General features: G+C 38.9%; 1 protein-coding gene across 3 annotated transcripts in view; it reads left to right on the plus strand.

Moving 5' to 3' along the window:
• Nucleotides 1–1,067: 1,067 nt before the first annotated feature.
• STK17A (serine/threonine kinase 17a) overlaps nucleotides 1,068–27,773 on the plus strand; it is a 38,921-nt gene continuing 12,215 nt past the window's right edge. Inside the window, exons 1-3 of one of the 3 annotated variants that reach the window (XM_087428678.1) lie at nucleotides 1,068–1,374; nucleotides 9,577–9,789; nucleotides 20,574–20,718. In XM_087428678.1, the coding sequence (XP_087284804.1) occupies nucleotides 1,169–1,374; nucleotides 9,577–9,789; nucleotides 20,574–20,718 (564 nt within the window). In that variant the 5' untranslated portion in view covers nucleotides 1,068–1,168. Of the gene's footprint in view, nucleotides 1,375–1,598; nucleotides 2,563–9,576; nucleotides 9,790–20,573; nucleotides 20,719–27,773 lie in introns of those variants that run through there. The other 2 variants (XM_087424539.1, XM_087429103.1) reach the window with 2 other exon arrangements.

Below are 27,773 nucleotides of genomic sequence, written 5' to 3' on the forward strand. Positions count from 1 at the left end.
ATATCACTCTGCCTACCTTGAAAACAAACTACATGGGATTGGAGGGAAAAGGGATGGAAGTAGGTAGTTCAGTTAGTATGCCATCACAATAATCCAGACAAGAGATAATGGTGACTTAATCCATTGTGGTAATGTGGAAATGGAGAAAAGTGATCAGATTCTGGATATATTTTGAAAGTAAAGCCAAGAGGACTTACAAATTGGATGAAGGTTATGAGAGAAATAGAGGAGTCAAAGCTGATCCCAAGTTTTTTGGCCTGAACAACTGGAAGGATGGAGCTACCATTTACTGAGATGGAGAAAACTGGGTAGGGGTGCATTTGTGAAGGATGATCAGGAACTTAGTTTTGTACATATTGGGTTTGAGATGCTAATTTGACATCTAACTGGAGATACCCGGAAGCTCAAGAATGCCTGGAAGCTGGAGATATAAATTTTCTGGTCATGAGCTTGCGGATGTAACTAAAGCCATAAGACTGGATTTTTATCTCGCAAGTTAAATACACTCTCACCTTGAAAGGTAAATATAAAGAAGACTACAAACAGTATAATAGTGCCTATTTCATAGGGCGGGTGTGAGGGCTTGATAATATTTATCCAACTCCTGCCTCCAGATGCCCCTCCCAGCGGTACGAAGGAACCAGCTCCCTGGAGCGACTCCCGGGCCCTGCCTGCTGTACAGCAGCCCGGATCAGAGCCTCATAACCCCTCCCCAACCAAGGGAAAGCGGATCGTGAATCTCCGGCTGGGAGCTCGTATGCCTGTCACTGAGGGAGAGCTCAGATTTTGGAACTCCCAGATGCTCTAGAGGTGAGTAACCGGCTGACGCAGCGGCCCTCGGTCGGAAAGGTGGTGCTGCTGGTCGTCTGCAGGCAGCCGGGCCACCCCCAGGCTGTACCTTCTGCCCCTCGGCAGCAGAGGGCGCGCGCAAGGCGCCCGGCGCTCGGGATCCCGCGGGAGCTCCGCCAGGGGGCGGGGCCGGGCCGGGGCGGGCCCCGGGGGCGGGGCGGGCCTGCCGGGAGCCCGCCGGCCGCAGTCTGAGCGCGGCGTTGGCGCGAGCGGGTGGCCGCGGGTTCGTGCGAGCGGCGGGGCAGCTGGAGGCGGGGCCGTCACCCGCCGGCTGTTAGCTGGGATCTGGGCGGCCGGAAAGGAAGCGCGCCCGAGCACCATGCTCCCGCTGGAGAAGCCGGGCAGCGGCGTTTCCTCCCCGGCTGCCGCCTCAGGCTCGGGCCGGGCCGGCCGGCTTCTGAGCGCGCCGCGCCGGCCGCCGGCCGCGCCCCAGGCCCGCGGGCTGCTGGCGGAGATCCGCGCCGCCGTGCGCGCCGAGCCCTTCCAGGACCGCTACAGCCTGAGCCCGGGCCGGGAGCTGGGCAGGTGAGGCGGGCGGCGGGCGGGCGGGCGGCGATAGGTGCCGGGGGCCGGGAGCGCGCCGCGGCGGGGCCCAGGCTTGTGCGGCGGCGATTAGCGCCGCCGAGGCGCACCCCGGAGCCGGCGAGCCGCGCCGGCGTGTGGCCTGCCCTGTCGCCGGCGTGCCGAGGCCCCGCCGGCAGGCCACCGGAAGCGGCCCCCCGCGCCCTGCCGCCCGGTCGCTGCGCCGCGGGCGTTTGCCGGCGGCGGCGCGTCTGCGGTCACGCCCGAGGCGCAGGTCGGCCGTGTCCCGGCCGTTAAGTTCCTGCGCTTCTGCGGCTGTAACAGGAGCCAAGATCAGACGGCCTCCTTCGCCCCAGCGCTGTGTGTGAACTTGGCCGCCTTCTGCCGACGGCGCTTTCGGTTTCTTGGGTTCGCGCTATTTTAGTTCTCGATTATTCGGGTCCTGAAGTTCAGATTGGGGTCATTCGTAGGCTCTCGGCCCTCGTCTCCGTCCTCCTGCTCTGCTGGGAGCCGGCCCTTGCCGGCGGGAGCCCACACCCCGCTCTGCTCGTGGGGGAGACAGGGCTCACAACTTGGTCTCCTCTTAAACGGTGGGAGGTGCGGTCCGCCGGGCCGCTGCCCGCCCCGTAGGGTGGAGGGACGTGACGGGGCGATCAGGGTCTGGGGACTGGCTCCCTCGTTCCCTGAGAACAGTTGGGAGATGCCAGAAGCACTGGCTTTGCGCTGGGACCCGAGCTCCCCCCCACCCTGCTGGCTCTGTGTGCCGGGGGTGGGCGCGCTGGACGCCCCGGCCCCGCGCTGCTCCCGCGTCCCGTCGGCGTCGCGGGGCGTTCAGTCAACGTTAGCTGCTGTCGCGGACCTTGGTGGTGGTTGCAGGAGAGCAGCACGTTGTAACGGGGAGAGGAGAGGGCCTGACGGTCACAACAGCCTCCATCTGGGAGGGGTGGAGAGGGAGGCCGTAACGATGGTCGCAGTGTTTACAAGCCGCTGCTTCACAGATAGCCTGACTTTTAGAAGTCGTCTTCTCTGGAGGAGAGCCTGCCTTGAAAATGTCTCACTGATTCCGAATGCTAGCAGAAGGAAAAGCACCTTTCAGGAGCAAGACTGACCTCGCTATGCCGGGCACTAATTAACTGGGTCTGTGCACACTGCAAGTATGACAGAAGACGACGGAGCTGCTGACTCAGCTAGGTATTCTCGGTCGTTGAAATTCCGGACATTCTGAAGTAACGCTGATTGCTTGAAAAAGGAAAACAAAGACTTTCTATGCTTTAGTTGAGTTGTCTGGCTTCATTCCACAAAAGGAGAACTGGTATTACAAAATTGAAAGGTGGCAAGCACTGTCTTGTAGACTGGATGACAAATGATTTAATCTGAAAAAATTGATTTGCTCTCTGCCAGGTGTTGTGACTAATTCCTCCAGGAATGTTTGTTTCAACTTTTGTTTTAACCTCTATGATAAAATTAGCTTGCCTATAGTGTGTGTGTGTGTGTGTGTGTGTGTGTGTTTTAAGGTTGTCATGTCTACATCTTTTCTTACATAAATTTCTTTACAAAAGTAGTAATTCCTGAAGCAGCGAACAATGCAGTTAGATAGATACTTGATATAAGAGTCTAAAACGGAAAAATAAAATGTATGTTTGTTTCTTTTTGGTTCCCTTTTTCATCACGGAGAAGTTTAATGCAGTGGTTAAGAAGGTGGGCTTTGGAGTTGGTCTGTGATTGAATCTTGGCTCTGTACTTAGTAGTTATGTGTACTTGAGTAAGTGACCTCATCACTGATTGCCTCATGGAGTTGTTGAGAGAATTAAGTAAAACCCATCTATAGCATTAAGTCTGTTCTTAGGTTAGGGGGAGCACTCAGTAAATGTAATTTATTGTGTAATTCAGTGAATGTTGTTTTACATGTAACCAAAAAGCAAAAATAAGAAAACCTGCACAACCTCAAAATATGCTTCTATCTGTGGCAAAAGTAATGAAATCTCCTTGCAAAAGACACAGGAATCATTTAGAAGTTTCAAGAAGCAAAAGTTCTGTTTCGTGTTATAAGCATGCTTTGTTTAAGATTTATAAATTTTGCCCTGAATATTATGGTTTTGACATAATTGAGTGTGTTTATGCATAATCCTTTCTGTGGTAAGATAGAAAAGTTACCTCTCTTTCTGACTGTTAACTCTGGTCACATTTCTGATATAACTAATTGATCTCATGCTGATTTAGAATTTACAAAATCACTCGTGTTATATTTTAGTGATGTAGTATAGAACCATCAGTTTCCTACCACAGTGTAGGAATACTACATACTTCCTTCACATAGTATGAAAAAGTCGATTGATTTTATTCTGTTGCCTGTCATTTAGTTGAAAATGTTGAAGAGGTGTGAGGAGCTAACTGTTCAAACAGAAATTGAGTTCTTTCAGGAGTTACCATTATTTTATCTCACAGAAATATAAAGCTTTCAGTGAAATGGTTGTTTGAAGAGACTTTTTTAAATGGTCAATATTGATTCCATAATAATGACAGGATGTGATGTTGATTATTTTTAGAAATGTCACATTCTTTCATGTCTCCCGCAGAGTCCGTAGCAACCTAAATGTGGGTAAACAGATGATGTAAATTTTTTTTATTGCTTGAAGCTGGACTTGTTATTCCTAAGGCTTGTTACCTTTCTTTGAGTCAGGATGTGTGCCAATGTAAACCACATCAATGATTGTGAGGTGCAGGAGACATGACCTTGTGTTGTGAGAATTCTTTCATAATGTTGATTTCCCTTGAGTTTATTGATAGTATAGGAACAGAAAGATGTTTCTAGAAACTTAAAATTATACTAATTTCACATCAAATGATTTGCCTTAGGTGTGTTTTCATCATCTAGTCCTCAACTTTAACATTTTTTGATATATTCATAAACTTTATCTTAAGAAGAAGAAAAAGATTTTTAAAGCCAAAAAAAGCCCTGTCTGTTCTTGTCACTCATGCTGATGTCTGATCTGGTGGACTCACTGATTTTTATACTTAGGGTCAACACATATTTTATGTTTTCTGTTGTCTTCCTTTCAGAGGTAAGGAAGACAGAATCTATTCTAGGTCTTTCTTGAGTGGAACTTCTTTACATGTAAGGCATCACCCATCACAATATTTGCTTAAGAGCAGATATTGTCCCTTTATGTTAAGCACATAAGGCACTTTGCTAGGCTGTGGAAGTTATTGCCAAATGTAACAAATCAGTCACTACTCCCTTTATAGGCAAGAAGACATGCCACATGGGAAAATCTTATGGGGAAAATAACATCTGAGCTGAGTCTTACAGAATGGATGGAATTTCAGTTGTAGTGATGAAAGATACTCTAGCCATTGGCGATAAAACAAATAAGCAAGTGGCAGAAAAATTCAGTGAAAGAGAGGATGGCAGTAGTCCAGTGTGGCTAAAATATTAAACTTTATGAGGTTAAGTAGCCATAGAACTTTCATTTAACAGCATAACAGGAACAGTATATATATTCAGGATGCTATCTGATATCATATTTGAGCACCTGCCATGTGCAGGGTGCTATGGAGACACAAAATTGGATGATAAGTGAGGTCACTGGAACTCATAGTCTAACTAGGGAGACATTCACAGTGCAACAAATTGTAATTTATCAGACCAATTTAAGTAATGTAATATAGGAGTAAACAAAGCACATAATTGTAATCTAGAATCAAACCTAGAACCTCGGAGATCACTTTTATTTTGCTTCCTCTGTATACCACTCAAATTAGCATCTACAGTTTTTGATCTTTGCCTGAACCTTATATATTCTACTCTCTGTTCTCCTTTGACTATAACCCAATGCTGAGACTTTTATTTGGAATCTATCCAGTAAGTAAAATTCTCTTTACGGAGAAAGGCACCTCAGACGTCTCCCATCCAAACCTAACACATTATCTCCCCCTAAACCTTTTACCATTCTTATAGTCATCTCTCATTTGATGTTAACCACATTTACCCAGTACCCAAGTTCAAAATCTACAAGTCATCCTCCACTTCCCTCGTCTCCGCCTGCAACTCAGTCTGTCAGGGAATGCTAATGCTCTCCACCCTGAATGTCTTAAATGCGTTCTCTCTTCCCAGCCTCCACTGCTGCTGCGTTAGTTCAGACCCACTACCTTGAATTATTTTATTGGCTTCCCTGGTTTCTAGTTAACATTTGACAATACTCTTTCCATAACACTATCGGAATTATCTTTTTAAAACAATTATCTTATTTTAAAAATTCTGGTAGGTGCCCATTTTTGCCCTGATAAAGCTCAAACTCCTTATGTCATTCCCACCTAAAGATGCTCACCATACCTTTTTAAGCATTACCAGTTAGGCACTGGTAATGCAGAAATGAGTAAAACCTAGTCCTTATTCTTAGGAAGTCTTAGGAATGGTGGATCTGACTCAGATGTCACTGCCTCTTGTTATAATTATTTATCTTTCCTTTTCCACTGTCCTGGAATATGTTACCATCGAGCAGTTATGAAATGTGTTCATTTCTGAATTCCCCCCAAAAATTGTTTAATGAAAACCTTAGTTCTCAGTTTAGTGTGTGATAGTGAACTATAGATGTTTGTGAAGTAAATGAAGATCTCCAAAAATGTAACGACTGTGTAGTCCAGGAAGAATTTTGGCTAAGTCAACAAAGAAAGTAGATGTGCAACAGATATCTTATGCCCTTTGAACCTCATCAGCCTCAAGTCTCTGTATATAACTGGCCTTTGGTGTCAGAAATGTTATTTATTTTATGCTTTGTAGAGGCCTCAATAACCTAAAGTTAAGGGATGAGATACAATAACAGTTTTTACCGTGAAGCTGTGGTAAAGCATGCATTTTAGAGCTTTTTTGGGGTGTGGAATTTAAGGACACTGTGACAGTGTAATTCCTGGTGTGTTAACTAAAACTCCACTCCTTGAATGCTGAATCTCACATTTCTGTGTACTGTGTGGTTCTACAGAAAAAACAGGCCCAGAAATCTCTTTTTATCTACCTCTGACTCCTCCTTAAGTAGTGTTAAGATTGCCCTCCCCTTGCACCAGTCATCTAGAGATGAAGGCACCTATGTCTCCTCAAACCATTGTGACCTGCGGTCTTGCTGTCAGTTTCAGTGATGTGCAGTATCAGAACGATGGAAGAGTTTTCTTCAGCGTGAGATCATGCGGGGATTGGCAAACTACTGCTGGCCACCTATTTTTATAAGGCTCGCAAGCTGTATAGAGTGATGTTTACATTTTTAAGTGGTTGAAAAAATCAAAAGAGTAATATTTAATGACATGGAAGTTATATTGAAATTCAAATTTCAGTATCTGTAAAGTTTTTTTTGAAACCCAGCCACACTCATTCATTCACCTATTATCCACAGCTCCTTTCACTCTGCAGCAGCAGGCTTTAGTAGCAACAGAGACCATCTGGCCAGCAGAGGAAAAATATTGCTATGTGGCCTTTTACAGAAAAGTTTGCCGACTCCTAGTATAGTGTGTGATACAGTGGAAAGAAAAGAGTAAACCTAAAGCTGTGAGGAATGCTTCCACAGAAACAAAGGTGATGTCAAGAGTAGTCATTGGTCTAGGAGGAAAGCAGTGGGAACTGCTCTGTGACCCAGAGAAATGGATGCAGGGCTGCAGACATGGGATTAGTGTAGGTTTCTTCCCTGTGTTTGCCTCTGGTCCCTGAATTTAACAGTGGCTCTTCTGTAACAAGGGTTCCTGGAGTTTGTAGGTTAGCCATATGTGTGAATCCATTGCACTGTTGAGTCACTTGTCTTCCTGTCTGGTCTTCAAAAATATACATTCAGGTCAGATAATAAGTAGTAGTATACTTTCTGCACAGTACTGTGTTGCCTTGAATTTTAGGTGTGGTGACAAACATTTGTGTTTGTTTGATGTGGGAGTACTTTGAAGGCAGTTCACCTAAGTCCTTTCTAATTTACCAGGAACTTGCTTGCTGTCAATTATATGTTGGCCAATTTTTTACGAATTAAACTTTCTCTTTTTTCCCTTCTTTTGAAACGTCTGACATACAGGTATAAAACAGTTCAATTATTAATGATTTTTTTTCTCTGTATTAAAAGAATCCAAAGTTCATTAGGAACCCTTTAAAACTTGATAGACATGTTAGCCTAGTGATTTTGTGAGGTAAAATAAAAGGAGGAATGGGTCCGTGATGAATATGTTTATGGTTTAATCTCTCCAGTATCTGTAGAAGTCTTTCACATTTCTGTGAACAAAGAAGAACTTTGATCTGAATAAGGGTGCTGTTAGGTGTAGAGTATTACCTAATTGAGCAGCTATAGGACGATGCCTAAGGATTTGTCATTTAACATTTTTGTTACTGATGGTAACAAAAATATAGAGAGCATGAAAATCATATTTGTGGTTAACAGTAGCGAGGAAGGAAGAATTAGTATTCAGAATTACATCAGTAGTCTAGAATGCTAAACCTAGGCCAAAACCTAGAAATTAGAATTTAATAGAGCAAATTAAAGCCTTACATTTAGTTTTTTAAAATATAGTGTGAGGACATTTGCTTGAAAAATTTCAAGTGGAAAAAGATCTAGGTAGTTTATTTGTCAACCCAATAGGAAATATGAAAAACCTGTCAAGGTGTTTTAAAAGGTGATATTAGGTTTTATTGTGCCAAGATCAACAAAACAGTAATCATGGAACACTTTGATCAGATTATACGTGGAGTAGTTGCTTCAGATTTGGTTGGCACATTTTATCAACGGTTCTGATGAGCCATAAAGTGAGGAGGTCTCAAAACCTTATGGGGATGAGGAATGATTAAAAATTGGAAAAGGGAGTGGCAGTTAACAGGTCATGTTAGCTGTGTCAATACCTAACCGACTGTCATGTGGAAGAGAGAACAGATCTTTCTGTATTGCTCAGCAAAAGACCCAGACCACAACCCTTCACTTGAAGTCAGGTTTAGGCCTCTGATGAAAACCGTATTAAAATAACATGTGCCCAGGAGTGGAAGAGACTGCCACACAGTTTGAAAGAAGGCATTGGCATTGGCATTCGGTAAAAAAACTATGTGATTTCTAAGTTGCCTTCCAACTGAAGGATTGGGTATTTATGGGTGATGACTATCACAACTTAATGATTTGTCTGATTAATAGTATTTTATTGAGCACTTACTATGTAGCAAGTAGTATGCTAAGCCATTGACATGTATCGTATACTTTAATTCTCACAACTGTGTGAAGTAGATTCCGTTTATGTCCTCTTTTGCAGATAAGGAAAATGAGACTTAAAAATTAAATAAATTGGGGCCAGCTGGGTGGCGTAGTGGTTAAGTTCGCGTGCTCTGCTTCAGCAGCCCAGGGTTCGCAGGTTCGAATCCTGGGTGCGGACCTATGCACTGCTCATCAAGCCATGTGTGGCAGCGTCCCACATATAAAATAGAGGAAGATGGGCACATACTAATCTTCCTCAGCAAAAAGAGGAGATTGGCAACAGATGTTAGCTCAGAGCCAATCTTCCTCAGCAAAAAAAAAAAAAAAAAGTAAATAAATTGTCCACTGTTATGTGTCAAGTAAGTGGCAGAGCCATTTGTGGGATTCAAGCCCTTATCTGTCTGATTCCAGAGCCTCATACCCTTCATCAGTATGCTGTACTGATTCCCCTGTGTGACTTGCTTATTGTCTAATAAAAAATGGTAGTGTAGTGTATCAAAATGATGCTTGTTGTATCTATCTATCTTTCTAGGAATACTAGACATTTCTAGCTGATGGCTGTAGTTGATTTGATATGAGATCCCTAACTTTTATAATTTTGGAAGGTGACTATTCCTTTAGAGTCAACTAGTGACAATGAAATTCATCATTTTAGGAATTCTGATAAGCAGTTTCTCTTAAAAAGTGAAATGGCTTTTTTTAAGATTTAAATCATTTTTATGTATAAATGTGCAAAAAATTAAGTTATTTTTGTGTAAACTGCAAAACATAGTGACTTTCATATTTGATTATTCTCTATTTAGAAGAATGAATTTTGCAGATTTACAAATTATATTTTATTTGATTATAGTGTATTCTATTAAATTCCTAAGTGATATTGCTACTTTTGTGATTGAATATGACCTAAATTTGAATATCCACTGATGAATACTTGGCAATTTTATTAAAATTTACCATCTCTGGAAAGTTGTCAGCTTTAACAGTGAATGTTTTTGTTTAATTCTAGGGGAAAATTTGCAGTGGTGAGGAAATGTATAGAGAAAGATTCTGGCAAAGAATTTGCAGCAAAGTTCATGAGAAAAAGAAGAAAAGGCCAAGATTGTCGGATGGAAATAATTCATGAGATTGCTGTACTTGAACTAGCACAGGACAGTCCGTGGGTCATTAATTTACATGAAGTCTATGAAACTCCATCAGAAATGATCTTAGTTCTGGAATAGTAAGTATTGTCTTCCTTAGATTGAGTTTGTTTGGTAGTCCACACTTCCTTTACAGGATGCCGCTCATCTGTGATGATGCAGCAGGGCCTGGTTCTCTGGAAATCTTAAGATTTTCCAGAACTTGTTCATGTGTTCCTCTTATTAATTTGACGTGTTCCAAATTTGCAAGCATGCATGTATGTTAGATTTTTCATTTTCATTCTTTAATAAAATTCTTCTCATATGAAAGTTCTCTTATGTTCTTATTAAAGGCATTCTTAAGAAAGTAAGTGATACCAAGATAATATTAAAATAAAAGGCATTTTACAGTCCCTTACATGTTTGTATAGTCTGAGTTAATCTCCTTTCTTTCAGAAACAGTTGTTTTGATTCACACCATGTTTTCAGTTTAAGTAGGGACAGCATAGAAAACAGCTTTGGAAAATGAAGGACAGATTTTTCTTCTTAAGAAATCCTGTTTTCCTCTCTGTTTCTCCTGCCAGAGGAAAAGATTGATAGATTTGAATACGTTGAAAGCCTTAATACATCAATAAACAAAAAATGAAAAGACAAACTCAGGGAAAAATAGTTCTAATATCTGTTCACCCAAAATGATTAAATTTCTTTAATATACGGCTAGATTTTACAAATACACAAAAACATGAACCTCTTAAGTTTAAAAAAAAATGCACAAAGGCTATGAAGAGAAATTCCACACAGACACATATATGTAAATGGCCTATGCACACATGAAAAATATTGATTCTTACAATTTTTATAATGAAAATTAAAAAATAAGTTGTCAATTTTCCTCTGTAAGATTGGTAAAGATTATAAAGAAAAGTGATATTCTTGAGTTGAACCATCTGATTTATACTACAGGTGGGAGTATTAATTGGAGCAACTTTTCTGGAGGACAACCTGGAATATGTATCGAAAGCCATAAAAAAAAGTATACTCTAAACCCAGCAATCAATTTCAGTTATATAAATTTTTTCACAAGGAAATAATCAGGCTATTGTGCAAACATTATTACAAAAATGTTCAGTGTGGCATTATTTATATAACAAAAAAGAAATAATCTAAATGTTTATTAGAAAGGGGTTGGTTAAATAAGTGATAATGTCATAAAATGGATGACTAGGCAGTCATTTAAAAAGATAAGGTAGATATAAATGTATTGACATAGAAATTTTAAAAAATACTATTAAAAAGAAACATTACAAAATAATGTGTCTAGTATCTCGTTTTTATTTAAAAGTTTATAGAGGGAAAAGTCTCTGGCTAAAATAGTGTCTTCCTCTTGATAATATAATTCAAGAGCATTATGTTCATATATTTTAGTTAAGTAATTTCACATGTAGGAATCGTTTCTAAAGAAATAAAACGTGAACAGTGAGGAGCACAAAGTGTTTTCCACAATATATCTTTAATTATGATAGAAATATTGAAAAATGATGGAATGGTTAAGAAATGTAGTATATGTGAATTTTATCTCAATGAAGTTGTTTTTCAATTTTTAAAGAAAAGGTTTGTTTAGGAATCTCATAGATAAGCCCCCTGCTTACCTAGGTTTTCCATTTCCAGTTTGTTTTGGAGAGGATCAAGGCAGAATTGGGAATTGTTCTAGAAAAGACCCTCTGAAATACTATTCTCTGACCAAAATCCCCTCATTCCTCTCTCATTCTCACAAAACCTGCTCTGCAGCCTTTAATCTTTGACTCTTCTGAGTTCCTCCACTTTCAGCCAGCTCCTGACTTGTTTCTTTCCTTTTATTCGCTTCTCTTCTTTAGCAGTTATTTCAACTAATCTCTCACCAGCACCTCACATTATTTCCTTCTTCCTCTTAGTTTTCCTCTGCAACTCGTTTTGCCAGTTTGAAAAGTGGGACACATGCTGTGTGTCCCGCCTTCTGCACATTCTTGGGAGGACTTGGGTAGTCTTTGATCTGCTTATTACAAGTGTAAGAGTTCCATCCTCATCTGGGCTCTTGGTGTGGTTTGGTAATTCTTTACCTAATCACTTATCGTGTCACCCACTTTCCACCTTGTGTTAGATACCTAGCCTTTTCTCCATAATTGTGTTAGATACCTAGCCTTTTCTCCATAATTGTGTTAGATACCTAGCCTCGTCTCCCTTTTATGGAGAAAGTAAAGGCCCTCAGATCCCTTCAGTATCCCTCTGTCTGTACTACTCTTACCAGCCTCTCTTCTGTTTGAAGGCAGAGATTCCACTACTTAACTCCAAGGCTAAAACCTTTACTTATGTCCTTTAATTCTCTTCCTTCCTTTTCTAGGACCTGTGTTTTGTTTTTTAATCAGTTATCTAACCTCTCTTAGAGTTTCAGTCCCTCCTCCTGTGGTTCTTTTCCCTCTGTCTTCCAGTATTTCAGTCTCTTCTGAAATTCCTTTTCCTCAGCCTTGACTTTTTGAACTGTTGTCCTGCCTTTCTATTTTCCCTACTACTATACTCCTTAAAGAAATAGTCTGAATTTACAGCTTTCCTCACTTTCCAATCAATTTTGTTCCACCTCATTGATCCATTCATCTGTTCATGTGCCAGTACTCCATTACCTTTCAATCTAATGCCATCTGTGCTTCTAAAACTTTCATGAGGTCATCAGCCCTGTTTGCCAGAATCAGTTTCCTCCTTTTAGTATTCCTTCTACTTCTTACTCTCCTTAAACTCTTGATATTATACTTTGTTTCTTGAAAATATGTTCTTCCTTGGCTTTCATGACCCTATTTTTTTAAAAAATCTTCTCTTCCTCTCAGAGCCTTTTACCCTTCTGCTGTAGAAATACAAATGCTCCCAGAGTTCATTAGCGTTACTGTTGTCATACATTTATATTCTGTACATTTACCCTGAATAACAATCTATTTTTCTGGCATCAGCTATTATTTACATGCTGATTATTTCCAAAGCTTTTTCTCCAACCTCAGACCTTCTCCTAAGCTCCAGCTGCCTGCTGCATATCTGCGTAGCCAGCTGCACGTCATTGTCAATTCAGGATCCATATGCACGCACTCCTGCATTGCCCTTCTAATGCCTCTTTTTCTTTTGTTCCCCATTTCCAATGATATCCCCATTTATTTCATGGGTCAAGCTAGAAACCTTGAATCTATCCTTGATTCCTTTACCTCCTTTAACACTCCTGTATAATGTGTTACCAAGTCTTCCACTTAAGCTTCTCCCCTGTTGGTCCCTTTCTCTTTGTACTTGCTGTTTGTCCTCTGTACTGGGTCCCCATTGTCTCTCCCTTGGACTCTGAGAGTCGCTTCTTAGCGCATCACTCTGGCTTCATTTCTAGCACATCTCTCAGGCTGCTATTAGGTAACTAAAACATAGATGCCGCGATATTATTCCCTTGCCTAGAAACTTTTGGTGCCTTCTGTTGATTCAATGATCATGTTTTTAGAACCACAAGTCAGTGTGATTTGGCCAAAAATTTTTGTGTTCTACTTTTGTTTAAAGAGAAAGTCTTAGAAATACTTTAGACATTGAGTTGTCAAAATTCTCAGTCACATCAACAGATTGTGTTACAGAAACAGGCAGGTTTATGCTCACTGTATCAGGTACTTATTCCACATACACTTAGGCATCTGTCATGTGTACTAGATACTAGTAGGTGCTGGTAATGTAAAAGTGAAAATAGCAAAGCCCCTTCCCTCCAGGTGTTAGAAGTTTAGTGAAAGAGATATAAATGATTGCAGCAATGGTGGTGTTTTACTAGAAATTCTTGTTAGTTGCTGTGGGAACATAGATGAAGTATAATAGTCAGAATGTGTTAAGAATTTACTGTGTACCAGGCACTGTGCTAAGTCTTACAGCCAGCTTTATATACATTATTTATATGCTTTATACGCATTATTTATAAACACTATTTTTAAAAAATTTTCTCTGGCTTTATTGAGATAAAATTGACAAAACATTTTGTAAGTTTGAGGTGTACAAAGTGTTGATTTGATATACATATGTTGCAAAATGCTTACCACCATAGCATTAGCTAACACCTGCATCACGTCCCATAATTACCATTTCTTTTTTGTGGTGAAAACATCTAAGGTCTACTCTCTTAGCAACTTTCAAGTGTATAATACAGTATTATTAAGTATAATCACTATGTTATACGTTAGATCTCCAGAACTTATTCATCTTGTAAATGGAAGTTTGTACTCTCTGACCAACATCTCCCCTTTTCTCTCACCCCCCAGCCCCTGGTAAATCTCCATTCTAGTCTCTGTTCTATGAGTTTGCCTTTTTAAAATTACACATATAAGTGATATCATACAGTATTTGTCTTTCTCTATGTGACTTATTTCAGTTAACATCATGCCCTGAAGGTCTATCCATGTTGTTGCAAATTTGGCAGAATGTCCTTCATTCGCTGGCTAAATAATATTCCAGATCTTCCTTGTCCCTTCATCCATTGACACACACTTAGGTAGTTTCCATATCTTGGATATTGTGAATAATGCTTCAGTGAATATGGGAGTGTAGATATCTTTTTGAAGTCTGTTTTCATTTCTTTTATATATATATCCAGAAGTAGGATTGCTGGATCATATAGCAGTTCCATTTTTAACCTTTTGAAGAACCTCCATACTGTTTTCCATAGTGGCTTCACCATTTTACATTCTCACCAACAGTGCACAAGGGTTCCCTTTTCTCCACATCCTTGCCAACGCTTGTTGTCTCTTGTCTTTTGATAATAGCCATCCTAACAGGTGTGAGGTCATAGCTCATTGTGGTTTTGATTTGCATTTCCCTGATAATTAGTGATGTCGAGCACCTTTTCATGTACTTCTCGGCCATTTGTTGTCTTCTTTGGAAAAATGTCTATTTAGTTCCTTTGCCTGTTTTTCAATTGGATTATTTGGTTTTTTGCTCTTGCATTGTATGAGTTCTTTATATATTTGAATATTAACACCTTGTCAGATATATGATTTCTCCCATTCAGTAGGTTGCCTTTTCATTTTGTTGATAGTTTCTTTTGCCATGCAGAAGCTTTTTAATTTGATGTAGTCCCACTTGTTTATTTTTGTTTTTGCTGTCAAATCCAAAAAAATTGCTAAGAATGATGTCAAGGAGCTAACGTCCTATGTTTTCTTCTAGGAGTTTTACCCTTTCAGGTCTTATGTTCAGGTTTAATTCATTTTGAGTTGACTTTTATGTATGGTATAAGGTAGGGGTCCTGTTTTATTCTTTTGCTTGTGGTTGCCCAGTTTTCCAAACACCATTTATTGAAGAGACTATCCTTTCCCCATTGAATATTCTTGGCTCCTTTGTCGTAAATTAATTGACCATGTATGCGTGGTTTTATTTCTGGGCTCTCTGTTCTGTTGCATTGATGTATATGTTTGTTCTTATGTTAATTCCATACTGTTTTGATTACAATAGCTTTGTAATATATTTTGAAATCAGGAAGTGGGATGCTTCCAGATTTGTTGTTCTTTCTCAAGATTGCTTTGGCTATCCGTACAAATTTTAGGATTGTTTTTCCTACCTCTGTGAAAAATGCCATTGGAATTTCGATAGGAATTGTGTTGAATCTATAGATTGCTTTGGGTAGTTGGACGTTTTAACAGTGTTAATTCTTCCAATTCGTGAGCACAGAATATCTTTCCATTTATTTGTCTTCTTCACAGTGTCTTATAGTTTTCAATGTACTGTTTTGTTGGTTGAATTTATTCCTAAGTATTTTATTCTTTTTGATGCTATGGAAAATGAGATTGTTTTCTTAATTTCTCTTTCCGATAATTCATTGTTAGTGTATAGAAATGCACTGATTCTGATATATTGATTCTGTATCCTGTAACTTTACTGAATTTGTTTTATTTATAAATTTTAGAACAAGATTTTATATGTGAGGAAAAAACTCAGAGAAATAATCAACCTAAGGTCACACCTCAAGTAGCAGAGCCAAGATTGGGTCCAGGAGTGTGTGATTCCAAAGCTTTCAGCCGTCCATTGTGCTCCTTTACTGTGCCTGGGAGGCTGGCGCGTGCTTCTGGAGAAGGAGACATTCAGCGTTAGGGATACACTTGCCCATCATTGCCTCACCCTGGACTTTTCAGATTGTTTTGACTCATCCCATGTTGTTCTCTCTTGACTTCCATTCTCCCTCATCTCCTGCTAGTCCTTCTCCAACCTCACACTGCATCCTAGGCATACCTTTTTTTCTCAGCACTTAAAGATGTCCTTGCATTGTTTATGACAAGTCTGTTTTGATTTTTGGTTCCTCTCTAAAAATGTGTCTTTTTAAAGATTTTTCTCTTCAAGCAATTTGGTTTTCAGCAGTTTGAGCATAATATGCCTTGCTTTTCTTTGTGTTTATCTTGCTTGGAATTCATTGAGCTACTTGGATCTTTGGGGTTATAGTTTTCATCAGATTTGGGAATTTTTCAGCTTTTTTTTTTTTTTTAATATTTTTTTGCCCACCTCTCTTCTCTCTTTCCTTCAATTATAGTATGTTAAACTGCTTGATATTGTCACCCAGGTCCCTGGAGTTCTGTTTATTTTATTCAGTCTTTTTTTCCTCTCTCTCTCTCTGTACTTTAGATTGGATGGTTTCTATTGCTGTGTCTTAAAATTCATTGATTCTTCTGCAGTGTCTGATCTGCTGTAAAGCCCATCGAGTGAAATTTCCATTTTAGATACTTTATTTTTCATCTCTAGACGTTCCATTTGGTTCTTTGCATTCCCTCATCTCTCTTCTTGTTACGATCGTATTTTACTCTAACTACTTGAGCATATTTATAATCCCTTATCTGCCGGTTCCACCATCTCTGTCATTTCTGGGTCTGTTGTTATTGTTTTCCTGTTAGTTGTGGGTTGTAATTTGTGGCATTTTTAGAGGTCTAGTAATTTTTGGAAGGATGCCATACATTTAGAATGTCACAGTGTTGAGTGGATTTTATGATCTTCCATTAAAGGATGGTGACGTTTGTTTTGGCAGGCAGTTAAATTACTTGTGGATCAGCTTTACTAGGGCAAGTCAAGGGCTACTTTAGCCTTATTACTAAGGTATAGCCCTTCCAGGGGGAGTCTGCTGATGGGGCCTAACCATGCCCCAAGTGGTTGGCATGGTTTTCCTACTCCAACTGGACAAGATTCAGATATCTTACTCTGCTCTCTGTGAACGCTGGGAATTGTTCAGCTTATAACTGCCCGGAAGTTCTTTGCTTGACCTTGCAGGTCTCACCTTATGCATGCGCATGTTAGTATTTTGTCTAAGACCCCAGGTTACAACTAAGCAGATGTCTGGAGATCTTTCTGTGTAGCTCCCTCCTCCCTGGTACTCCAGCTGCAAAACCTAGCTGCCTTAGCCTTGCCAAACTCCCAGTCTGTCTCATCAGTTTAGCAAGTCTGCCTTTTTCTGCTTGGGTTCCTCCCCTACCCTGTACTACGGTCCATAAATTACCTCCAAGCAAGAGGACAGAGAGAGAGTAGGGCTCAGCTTGTTTGTGTCTCTTCTCTCAGGGACCATGGTCCTAACTGCCTGTTGTTGTAATGTCTGAAAGTAGTTGGTTCATGCACTTTGCTCATTTTCTAGTTGTTTATGGTTAGAGGGCAAGTTCCATACCATTTGGCTGAAAAAGGAAGTAGCTACTTATCCTTTTGTGAGTGTACCGTGTATTTTTCACACCAACATGCCCTTGTACATGTATTCACTCTGCCTGGGATGTGCTCTTACCATTTCATCTAGTGGATTCCTATTCATTCTTCAAAGCTCAGAATGGCATCTTTCTAAGATTTTTTTCTCCTTCCTTTCCAATTAATTCCTCAGTTGCTAAATTATCAAATCACTTGATATATAATTTCACACCCATATATATTTATGCATATATGTTCTTAAAAATATCTTTCATTTTTTTCTCCCCTACTAGTACATGAAGTTTCAGACATACTTATTTATAATTTATCTTTCTATCCCTAGCACATAGCACAGGGCCTATCATATTTGATTGATGTTTATCAAATTTGAATAGTAAGGGAGTAAAGATCCAGACGGGGCCTCTAAGCAGGGTAGAAATGGCAATGCTGGTTTAGATAGAAAAAGGAGTGTCTGGTGTCTGAGGTTGGGAGCTACGATCTAGCTGCGGTGCAGGCAGCCAGGGAGACTCAGTTACTCTCATCCTCTACACATCGTTTATATGGCTTTGCTTAATGTTGATCAAGAGATACTTATCCCGTAACTCTCTAAGGACCACTAGAAAGTTGAAATTTAAAGGTTCTCAATATGTTTTGTAAAAATAGTTTTTGTGTAAGATTTTTTATGAAAAGTTTTTAAATTTTTTTTATAAAAAAATTTTTGGTGAAAAGTTATATAAATTAACTTAAGTTCTGGGTAATTTTAAAGTAGTAAAAAATTAGCATCCTAGGATAAGTATACCATAATATAACTGGGAATCTTCATATAGTTAAAAGATAGGCCCAGCAGAACTCTCAGTGTGTCTCTAGCTTCTGTGTGAAGGAAGGTAGTTTGTGTGAAGTAGTTTTTAATATTCTTACATTTTCTGTTACCATTCTTGACAGATGCTTTTAACGTCTCATATTGTTTTTAGTAAAATTTCCTTTAGTTCCATTAGTTAATATGACAGTTGTTCACCAGTGAAGCTTACATTTAAGCAGGGTACGTACAGTATGATGATTGTACATTGTATCAAGAGGATATGTAAGTCGTACTGACCACTCCAGGCTAACTTCTACACCTTTGTATAATAGTCTGCGTTTAAAATACATCCTTGAAAATTTTCAGGAGACTAGTTTTGTGCTTCACATTTTGTACTTATGTGAACTACTTAAATTGTTGGGAAAACAGAGAGGAAACCCTTTTGTTAACGCAAGAATGAGTAAATGTAGTAGAAAGGACTAATAATAAATTGCTCTTAAATTTTACATCAAGAAATCTTTGTATTTATGTAAACTGACCTCTATTGAATTTTATTTTGGATGGTAGCGATGAGCTGAGAGACCCAGAGGACAATAAATAGTGATTGAGAAACTTTTTCAACCAAAATGCAGTTCTTTGTTTCAGTTGAGGAGCATAGACAGTTCTGAATGTAACTGGTAAATTGTGGCCTGTATGCGCAGAGCTCTGTGGACTGTACATTAATTACATCGTGGTGCGTCTCTAGTTGTTTGGAACTGAGTTGACTCAGCTCAACCGGAATTTTGCTTCAGGTCATCAAATTTATGTTAACAGCATATAGTACTGCTAGGCTGTAATTAACTTACTCTTGTTGTAAATGTTCACCATTTCCTTTCTTATGAATTGTATATTACTTTAACTTTGGCGTGTGATGGCCATTTTATGGTTAATTACATAAAATTTTGATGCTTTCACGTATAGTTTTTTCATACTATAATCAAAATATAATAAAAAGTCAGTTGTGTAGGTTTAACCAAAATGAAAATCTTATCAGCCAGTGAATTATTTTCTTTCACTTTCATCACCTGCAACTTTTCAGCTAAACTTAAATACATTCTTACCAATTTTGGTGAAAAATTGTGTTTCCTTATATGGACAGAATTTGAAAAGTAGGTTATCTTAACAAAAAAGAAGGAAGGAAGGAAGTAGAGAACTAAGTTATCTTATGAAAGGGAAATTAATAAGTACCTTTTGTTTGACAGCAGCATGGCTGTTTGGAGTTATATGTTTCACGTTGATTTAATAGCAACTTCATGGAAGCAATCCAGTCTTTTTTTAACACATAAAGGAAATTTTGAGATATGACATAAGCTGTCATTTACAGTAAGAATGAACTGTTTAAATATGGAATTTCTGCTGAAGGGAAATAAAAGTTTTTAATGTTGATTTTTCTCTTATTGGCAAAATTATTTGGAGGGAAAAAAAACTGAGATTCTTTGGCCAGAATGTGGAAGAAAGTTCAAATCAGTACTGCTCTTTTGGTAAGCAAAGGCTGTATCTATTAAAATTGTAAATGCACATATACCCTTCACTCCAGCAGTTTCATTCCAGGTGTCTACCCTTGAGAACTACTAGCACATGAGCAAACAGAAACTTTCATGTGCCTTCTCCTCACAACATTGTTTGTAATAGTGAATAATTAGAAAAAAACTAAATGTCCTTCAGAGGGGACTGGTTAAGTAAACTAGGGTTTATCTATTCACAGAGACATAAGAGTTAAAAATTATGAGATAGATAAATATAAAACCATCATGGAAAGACTCTTAAGACATGTTTAAGTAAGAAAAAAGTAGAACAGTATCAGTAGAATTATGTCTTATGTTGCCATTTATGTTTTTTCAAAATCCACAAAATTAATATTTTTATATGCATTTAAATATATTAAAAAAAAAACTCTGGAAGGATATAGTACATCAAAGTGGTAACAGGGCTTACCTCTAAATGTGGCTCTAGGATAGGGGAAAAGGTCTTCAATGGAGTGCATTTGCTTTATTTTTATTATTTGCATTTTTTACAAACATAATATTTTTATGTATTCTGTAACCAAAAATTCTTGAGAAATTTTTACTTGAAAGTGTGTTAATGTATTTTACAGTTAAAGTTTAATTCTTCAAGTTTTTAAACTGATGTTTTTATTTAGCTTTGGATTGCTAATCTTAGCTCATATTCGAGACTTCACATTTTAAATGTTAAAATGTTTTAAAAAAAGAAAAACAAATGGATTTAGGCATGTAGATGGACAAAAGTTTACACACACTAATTATAGTTTATCTAAATGAAGATAATATGTATAGATATTAAGAACAAAAAAGGCTAAATATTTTTGAGTCTTTTTCCTTTATAATTAGAATGTGCTTCTCCTTCCTCTAGTGCTGCTGGGGGTGAAATCTTTGACCAGTGTGTTGCAGACAGAGAAGAAGCCTTTAAAGAAAAAGATGTTCAGAGACTCATGAGGCAGATTTTAGAAGGTGTTCGCTTTTTACATGCTCATGATGTAGTTCATCTTGATTTGAAGGTAAGATCTGAATTACTTTACAATTTTGAGATTACTGGAGAATGACACTCCAGGTATAAAATACTTAACAGTGATTTATTCAAAGGTTACCAGAGGGGAAGAGGGGAGGGAGGAGGGTAAAAGGGATAATTCGGTACATGTGTGTGGTGATGGGTTGTAATTAGTATTTTGGTGGTGAACATGATGTAATCTATGCAGAAATAGAAGTACAATGATGTACACCTGAAATTTTTACCATGTTATAAACCAATGTTACTGCAATAAACAAAAAATTTAAAAAAAAAATTTATCAAGTTTGTGTGTTTTATTAGGTAACAAAGATATAAGAGTTATCCTCTAGCCAATTAGTTTTATCAAGGAGATAATGTGCATGAGTGTCCATAGAAAGATAGATAATAATACATTCCCCAGAAAATGGAGCTTCGAGGGTATTGCTGGGGTAGGTGAAGGCCTCCTGGTGGAGACAGGGCTCGAGCTAGGCCTTTAAAAACATCAGGATTTAGATAGGTAGGGAAGAACAGGAGAAAGTTAACTTGCGAGAGTTCGAAATACTTGTGATATGTTTGGGCAAAAATAAATGGAATACTGTCACTGGAATTGAGAGATGAAATAGGAGATGTTGGAAGTTGAGGAAAAGCCAGATTCCAGGAATTTCAAATGTCGTGAAGAGGGAGATGATTTTTGAGCAGGAATATCTGAAAAGGAGTGTTGTGGAAAATGAGGCCAGCAGCAGTACGTAGAATGAATTAGAGATTAGAGATTAGAGGCAGGTAGATTTCTAATTTAGTTTTGTCAAAGAAGGAAGTGAGGGAGGGAGGAAAGAATACACAGAAGAATTTTACTAGTTATGATGCTTTTAAGTGATCAAAACGCCAGATCAAAGTAAAGTAAGCAAAAAAGAAATTATATTGGCTAAAAAGTCCAGGAATAATCCTAACTTTAGTTATGGCACTATAACTAAATAATAATTTCATTAATAAATAATAAATTCATTAATTCAGATATTGCCAGGGCTTGGTTTTTCTTCAGCCCTCAGCTCTGCCTTCTCGAGATGGCAATAAGATGGTATTAAGTCAGATGCTGCCGTTTTTGCCTCACAGCTGTCCAGAGACTGAGCAGGAAAGAGCCAGTCTCTGTTCGTACCTCTTTCAGAAGTCCTGAGATCACTCATCACAGCAACATAGATCAATCTGGAGCTAATAATTGCTGAGGGGTGCAGGGCTTTGACTAGCCAGGCCGTGTCATCAGTGTCATATGCTCCAACCCTGGAGGGGTAAACCCCTCCTCATGTCCCAACTTTTATGTGGACTGAGAGTGGGGAAGGGATGGATTCCCAGACCAGTTCTGTTTCTGAAAGAATAGAAAATGAGTGCTCAGGAGACAAAGAGTAAATGTCCACTACAAATATTCTTAGTGTATTCCTTCAGGCATCTGGGGTAGAAAAGTTTAAGATCCCTGTTGATTTTCTGATGGTTGCTTCTGTATCAAGTCCAGGTGTGGCTGTGGGGAAATGAAACAGTCCTCAGACAGAACTCACCACAGTGACTCCAGTTCCTTATCAGCCAGAGGAGACAGAGTTAGGAAGGCAGGAAAGCTGAGAAGGCTGAAACCCCTGGACCCAAAAAAGGCTTTCCTATCCTAAACTTCTGCAGCCTCGTTGCACTCCTGTCATCTGCCGAGCTGTCTTGACCTCTGCTGCAGGATGACCTCCAGCAGAAAGTAGATGTTTATGCAGTGGTTCTCCAACTTGGACACAGATCAGGATCACCTGGAAAGGCTTGTTAAAACAAATTGCGAGGGCCCAGCTCCCGAGTTTCTGACTCAGGATAGGGCCAGGTGATGCTGATACTGCGGGTACAGGTGCCATTTTGAGAACTGCTGCTCTATGGCACACTCTGTAACACCTGATATATACCATACTGTAACAGCGTTTAATTTTTATTGCATAAAGGAACACTCTCAAGTGAGAGTGTACAGTGTGCAGATAATCTGGAGGTTGACTTCTAAACTAAACTTGATAAAATTCCATTTGAAATAAGGTGGAAGCATAATAGATATTCCATCAAATACTAGTTTCTTACAGAAAAATACAGGGGAAAGAAAACAATTTGGAAATTTTCTTGTTCTTTTCTGAAAGATGCCAGTTTAAATTCAGTTTATAAACAGTTATTTTTCTCCAGGATACTAATTTTTTTTTTAAACTTATGAATTATTTCTGAAATTTTCCACTTGATTTCTTTTTTATTGTGGTAACATTGGTTTATAATTTATAAATTTTAGGTGTACATCATTGTATTTCGATTTCTGTATAGATTATATCATGTTCACCACCCAAAGACTAATTACAACCCATCACCACACATATGTGCCTAATCATGCCTTTTGCCCTCCTTCCTCCCCCCTTCCCCTCTGGTAACCACCAATCCAATCTCTGTCTCTATGTGATTGTTTGTTGTTGTTTTTATCTTCTACTTATGAGTGAGATCATACGGTATTTGACTTTCTCCCTCTGACTTATTTCGCTTAGCCTCATACCCTCAATGTCCATCCATGTTGTCACAAATGGCTGGATTTCATTGTTTCTTATGGCTGAGTAGTATTCCATTGTGTATATATACCACGTCTTCTTTATCCATTCGTCCCTTGATGGGCACTTAGGTTGCTTCCAAGTCTTGGCTATTGTGAATAATGCTGCAATGAACGTAGGGGTGCATGTTTCTTTACACATTCGTGTTTTCATGTTCTTTGGATAAATACCCAGCAGTGGAATAGCTGGATCATATGGTAGTGCTATTCTTAATTTTTTGAGGAATCTCCATACTGTTTTCTATAGTGGTTGCACCAGTTTGCACTCCCACCAGCAGTGTATGAGAGTTCCCTTCTCTCCACATCCTCTCCAACATTTGTTGTTTCCTGTCTTGTTAATTATAGCCATTTTGATGGGCATGAAGTGATATCTCATTGTAGTTTTGATTTGCATTTCCCTGATCGTTAATGATGTTGAACATCTTTTCATGTGCCTGTTGGCCATCTGTATATCTTCTTTGGAAAAATGTCTGTTTAGATCTTTTGCCCATTTTTTGATTGGGTTGTTCATTTTTGTGTTGCTGAGATGTATGAGTTCTTTATATATTTTGGATATTAACCCCTTATCAGATATATGGTTTGCAAATATCTTCTCCTAGTTGTTAGGTTGTCTTTTCATTTTGTTGATGGTTTCCTTTGCTGTGCAGAAGCTTTTTAGTTTGATGTTGTCCCTTTTGTTTATTTTTTCTATTGTTTTCCTTGCCAGGTCAAACATGGTACTTGAAAATATCTTGCTAAGACCAATGTCAACGAGTTTACTGCCTATGTTTTCTTCTAAAAGTTTCATGGTGTCAGGTCTTACATTCAAGTCTTTAATCCATTTTGAGTTAATTTTTGTGCATGGTGTAAGGTAATGGTCTACTTTCACTCTTTTGCGTGTGGCTGTCCACTTTTCCCAGCACCATTTATTGAAGAGACTTTCCTTTTTCCATTGTATGTTCTTGGCTCCCTTGTAGAAAATTAGCTGTCCCTAGATGTGTGGGTTTATTTCCAGGCTCTCACTTCTATTCCATTGATCTGTGTGTCTGTTTTTGTGCCAGTACCATGCTGTTTTGGTTACTATAGCTTTGTAGTATATTTTGAAGTCAGGGAGTGTGATACCTCCAGCTTTGTTCTTTTTTCTCAGGATTCCTTTGGCTATTCGGGGTCTTTTGTTGTTCCATATAAATTTTAGGATTCTTTGTTCTATTTCTGTGAAAAATGTCATTGGAACTTTGATAGGGATTGCACTGAATCTGTAGATTGTTTTAGGAACTATGGACATTTTAACTATGTTAATTCTTCCAATCCAAGAGTATGGAATATCTTTCCATTTCCTTGTGTCTTCTTCTTTTTCTTTCAACAGTGTTTTATAGTTTTCAGTGGTCTCTCACTTCTTTGGTTAAGTTTATTCCTAGGTATTTTATTCTTTTTGTTGCAATTATACATGGGATTATATTTTTAATTTCTCTTTCTGCTACTTTGTTGTTACATAGAAATGCAACTGATTTTTGTATGTTGATTTTGTATCCTGCAACTTTACCATATTCATTTATGATTTCTAAAAGTTTTTTGGATTCTTTAGGGTTTTCTACATATAAAATCATGTCATCTGCAAATAGTGACAGTTTCACTTCTTCCTTTCCGATTTGGATCCCTTTTATTTCTTTTTCTTGCCTGATTGCTCTGGCTAGGACTTCCAATACTATGTTAAATAAGAGTAGTGAAAGTGGGCATCCTTGTCTGGTTCCTGTTCTCAGAGGGATAGCTTTCACTTTTTCTCCATTGAGAATGATATTAGCTGTGGGTTTGTCATATATGGCCTTTATTATGTTGAGGTACCTTCCTTCTGTACCCATTTTATTCAGGGTTTTATCAGAAATGGATGCTGTATCTTGTCAAATGCTTTCTCTGCGTCTATTGAGATGATCATGTGACTTATTCTTCATTTTGTTAATGTGGTATACAGGATACTAATTTTTTAGTACAGTGGCTAAAATGGACAGTCGCAACACAGTAGCCCATAGTAGATACAGTGGCCTTTTTTGAAGGCAGGTGTGAACATGTGTGCACCCACATGTGGTCCCAGGATGTTAATGCTGAAGTGGCCTTAGAGATCACCAAGGTAAATCCCTTGTAGCAGGATGAGGGGACTGGGCTTTGTCTTTTCCCTTCAGTCTGTTGTATGCATTAGAAATTCAAAGATCTTTGCTGCAAGAAATACCACCTATGCCTCCCTCGAGAATACTTAAAGGAAGAGATGGTCTCTGCGGTCCAGGCTTCAGTGGACTCATACTTTAAGGAGCCTCAGTTGGTATCAGCCGTGCAGAAGAATTCCTAGAAGTAATCTTTGTGCTGTGCCTTTTTTCATGTTTGGTTTTACACACTTCACTTTGTAAAATTATATATCTATATTTTTTATGATGTTTTGCTAGTTTTATGATATAAAAAGGACTTCCAGGAACAGAACCCCAATTTAAATAACTTGGCACCTAAAGGAAATGAGCTTTCAATTTATGACAGCACAACCTATGACCATTATTCAGGAACTAATTAAGTAGCCAGTCAGACAGATTGCCAACGCTATGTGTCATGGATCTTTGATGTTACTTGAAAGCAGCTAAAGGTGAATATTAAGTTCTTGAATACCAGGTTCAACTGTGTATTTACATGGGAAATTATATCCCTTTCTCCCCAATACACTCAGTATATAAATCATATTCCTTTCTCCCCAGTACACTTGGTGTAGAATTCTTTCCAGATTTAATAGAGGCTTTGATGATGGGCCTTTGATGTTGGAAATTGGACTCTCCATGTTTCCTAGACCCAGAGGAACTAGAAGACAAGGTGGCCTGGAGGGTTCTCAGCCTTTCTTCTGCCCTCACACTCTTCACATATGCAATTAGACATGTCTCCAAGTGACCTGCTGAAGGGGAAGGTCGGAGGTGGGGTTGGTGTGGCAGCTGTGCAAATGGGAATGATTTCTGCCAGTAGGTCATCTCTAGTTGACTTCTGTGACCTCTGTGAGTCTGGACAAAGAGAGTCTACTGTCCTACACCTTTTAACAGCCATCTGTCCAGTGATAATTTACGCCTATAACGTTGATTCTCAGTCTCTATAAGAGCTTGAAAGACTAAGCTACAAAGCTAAATATGTTTTCTTATGTTTTAATTCTGTAAAAATTGATAACCCCAATATATATGGTAACTTTGCATATTATTTATTTATTATTTATTCCCCACTGTGGTTAAAATGGGAAATTCTTGTCCCAGAGACAGAAATTAAAAGGTAGAATAACTATTATAGTTGCCCCTATAATAAGAGAAATAATTGACAGGATGGGAAGTACACGGCTTCAGGTCAGACCCCAAGTGGTCAGTTTGCCAGAAGACTGATTCAGTGAGGTCTCTTAGCCAAATATCTGAAACTGAACATGGAAAATTCTCTGAGGAGTAGCAGATGCAAATTTTGGAGTGGTTTATAAGTCTACAAAAATAGAAAGGACACTAAACTGTGATTAAGGGAAAGCCCATTTATTTACATATAAATCATGGCAGGACTAACAAGTTTGAGAAACAACAACTCTGCCAGAGTCGGGACAAAGCTAAAAGTCTCAAAATAATCTCAACCAACTTGGTGAATTAGTGGTTGGCATGGTGGCCTGCTTTCACTTCAGTCAGGGGGAGGACTTGACCAAGAAGAGCACAAAGAAATCTCGTCTTAAAATCCAGTGCTCTTTGTGTTTGCAGTGTCTTCTACTGGTTGGGTCTTTGAGCAGTTCTGTACTAGGTATTCAGTCACTAACTTGTCCCCGTTCTGTGTATGATGGGAACTGGGGGAGCAGACTCAGAACTAGACACCAGAACTTCGCCATTTGGGATTTCAATCGATCACTGATAGTTAAGCATCAATATATTACTTGAAAGAGGGGTAGCATGTAACGTTTCTAAACATCCCCCCAAATTAATTTAGACAGGATTATTAACCTATTTCTCTACTCTGACTTGGGTTTTCATAAATAAAATGTCAATTTACTTGAACTTTGCTTGCCTGATAAAATGTTCCTTAAAACTTTGTCTGTGATACATTAAGCCGTATTAAGCAGGTTAGCCTCAACTATATGATGATCTTATCCAATGGTGATTTTCAGTGAGTGTTAAATGGATTATGTACAAAGGTGAAGATACCAAGATAAATAAAAGGTTTCCCATGAAGCAGAGAAACAAGACTTTAGAAAGACCTTACTACTGCCATTGTCTTGTATGTTTGCTGTTATTCCACTGTCATTACTTTTCCCTTGACCTTGTTTTTTTCTCTCCTACCACCTGGGATTCATGCGTCTTAAATAGAATTAGGTATTGTGAGCCACAACTTCATCATGAGCTGGATTCCCTAGAAAAGAGGTGTAACTAAGCTGTAAATGCTAAGGTACTTATCTTTGTTTCCGGCACATGTATTTCACTTACTGAAAGTGGGTGTATTTCGTCATC

This window comes from Ceratotherium simum, chromosome 1, assembly GCF_057802395.1.
Source record: "Ceratotherium simum simum isolate JZ-2026a chromosome 1, ASM5780239v1, whole genome shotgun sequence".
In the NCBI taxonomy this organism is placed as follows: domain Eukaryota; kingdom Metazoa; phylum Chordata; class Mammalia; order Perissodactyla; family Rhinocerotidae; genus Ceratotherium; species Ceratotherium simum.